The sequence below is a fragment of the Ogataea philodendri genome (assembly GCF_020536065.1).
Source record: "Ogataea philodendri strain CBS6075 chromosome Unknown scaffold155, whole genome shotgun sequence".
NCBI lineage: Eukaryota > Fungi > Ascomycota > Pichiomycetes > Pichiales > Pichiaceae > Ogataea > Ogataea philodendri.
The window spans coordinates 1-378 of record NW_025763897.1 but is presented as its reverse complement, the minus strand read 5'-3'; the positions used below and the strand labels follow the sequence as shown (position 1 = coordinate 378).

The 378-nt window shown below is 35.7% G+C and overlaps 1 protein-coding gene across 1 annotated transcript; it reads left to right on the top strand.

Annotated features, from left to right (window-relative positions):
* Positions 1–155: 155 nt before the first annotated feature.
* Positions 156–378, top strand: OGAPHI_002768 (uncharacterized protein; the record flags this gene model as incomplete). The annotated part of the gene is made up of 1 exon (XM_046203674.1): positions 156–378. A coding segment is annotated over one exon (223 nt), but the record flags the coding sequence as incomplete, so codon positions are not given.

Sequence of the window (378 nt, the reverse complement as noted above, 5' to 3'; positions counted from 1 at the left end):
AAAAAAATTTATGAAAAAAAACAACAATTCGAAGCTGAAAAATCTTGTAAATTCACAATGAGATGAGCTCATCGAGATATATTATCGATATAAACCAAGCTGAGGTGCACAACTCAAGTACAAAATAACTGAAAAAGAGAACAACATTAAAGAACATGGCTAAAGCTGATAAGAAGAAGTACTCTGGTGCGACGACAAATAAGCAAGTTGCGGCTGAGAAGCACTTGACATCTGTTTTCAAGTTCAATACTGATCTTGGTCAGCATATCTTGAAAAATCCACTGGTTGCACAAGGTATTGTTGATAAGGCTCAGATCAAACCTTCTGATATAGTTTTAGAAGTTGGTCCTGGTACAGGTAACTTGACTGTTCGTATTC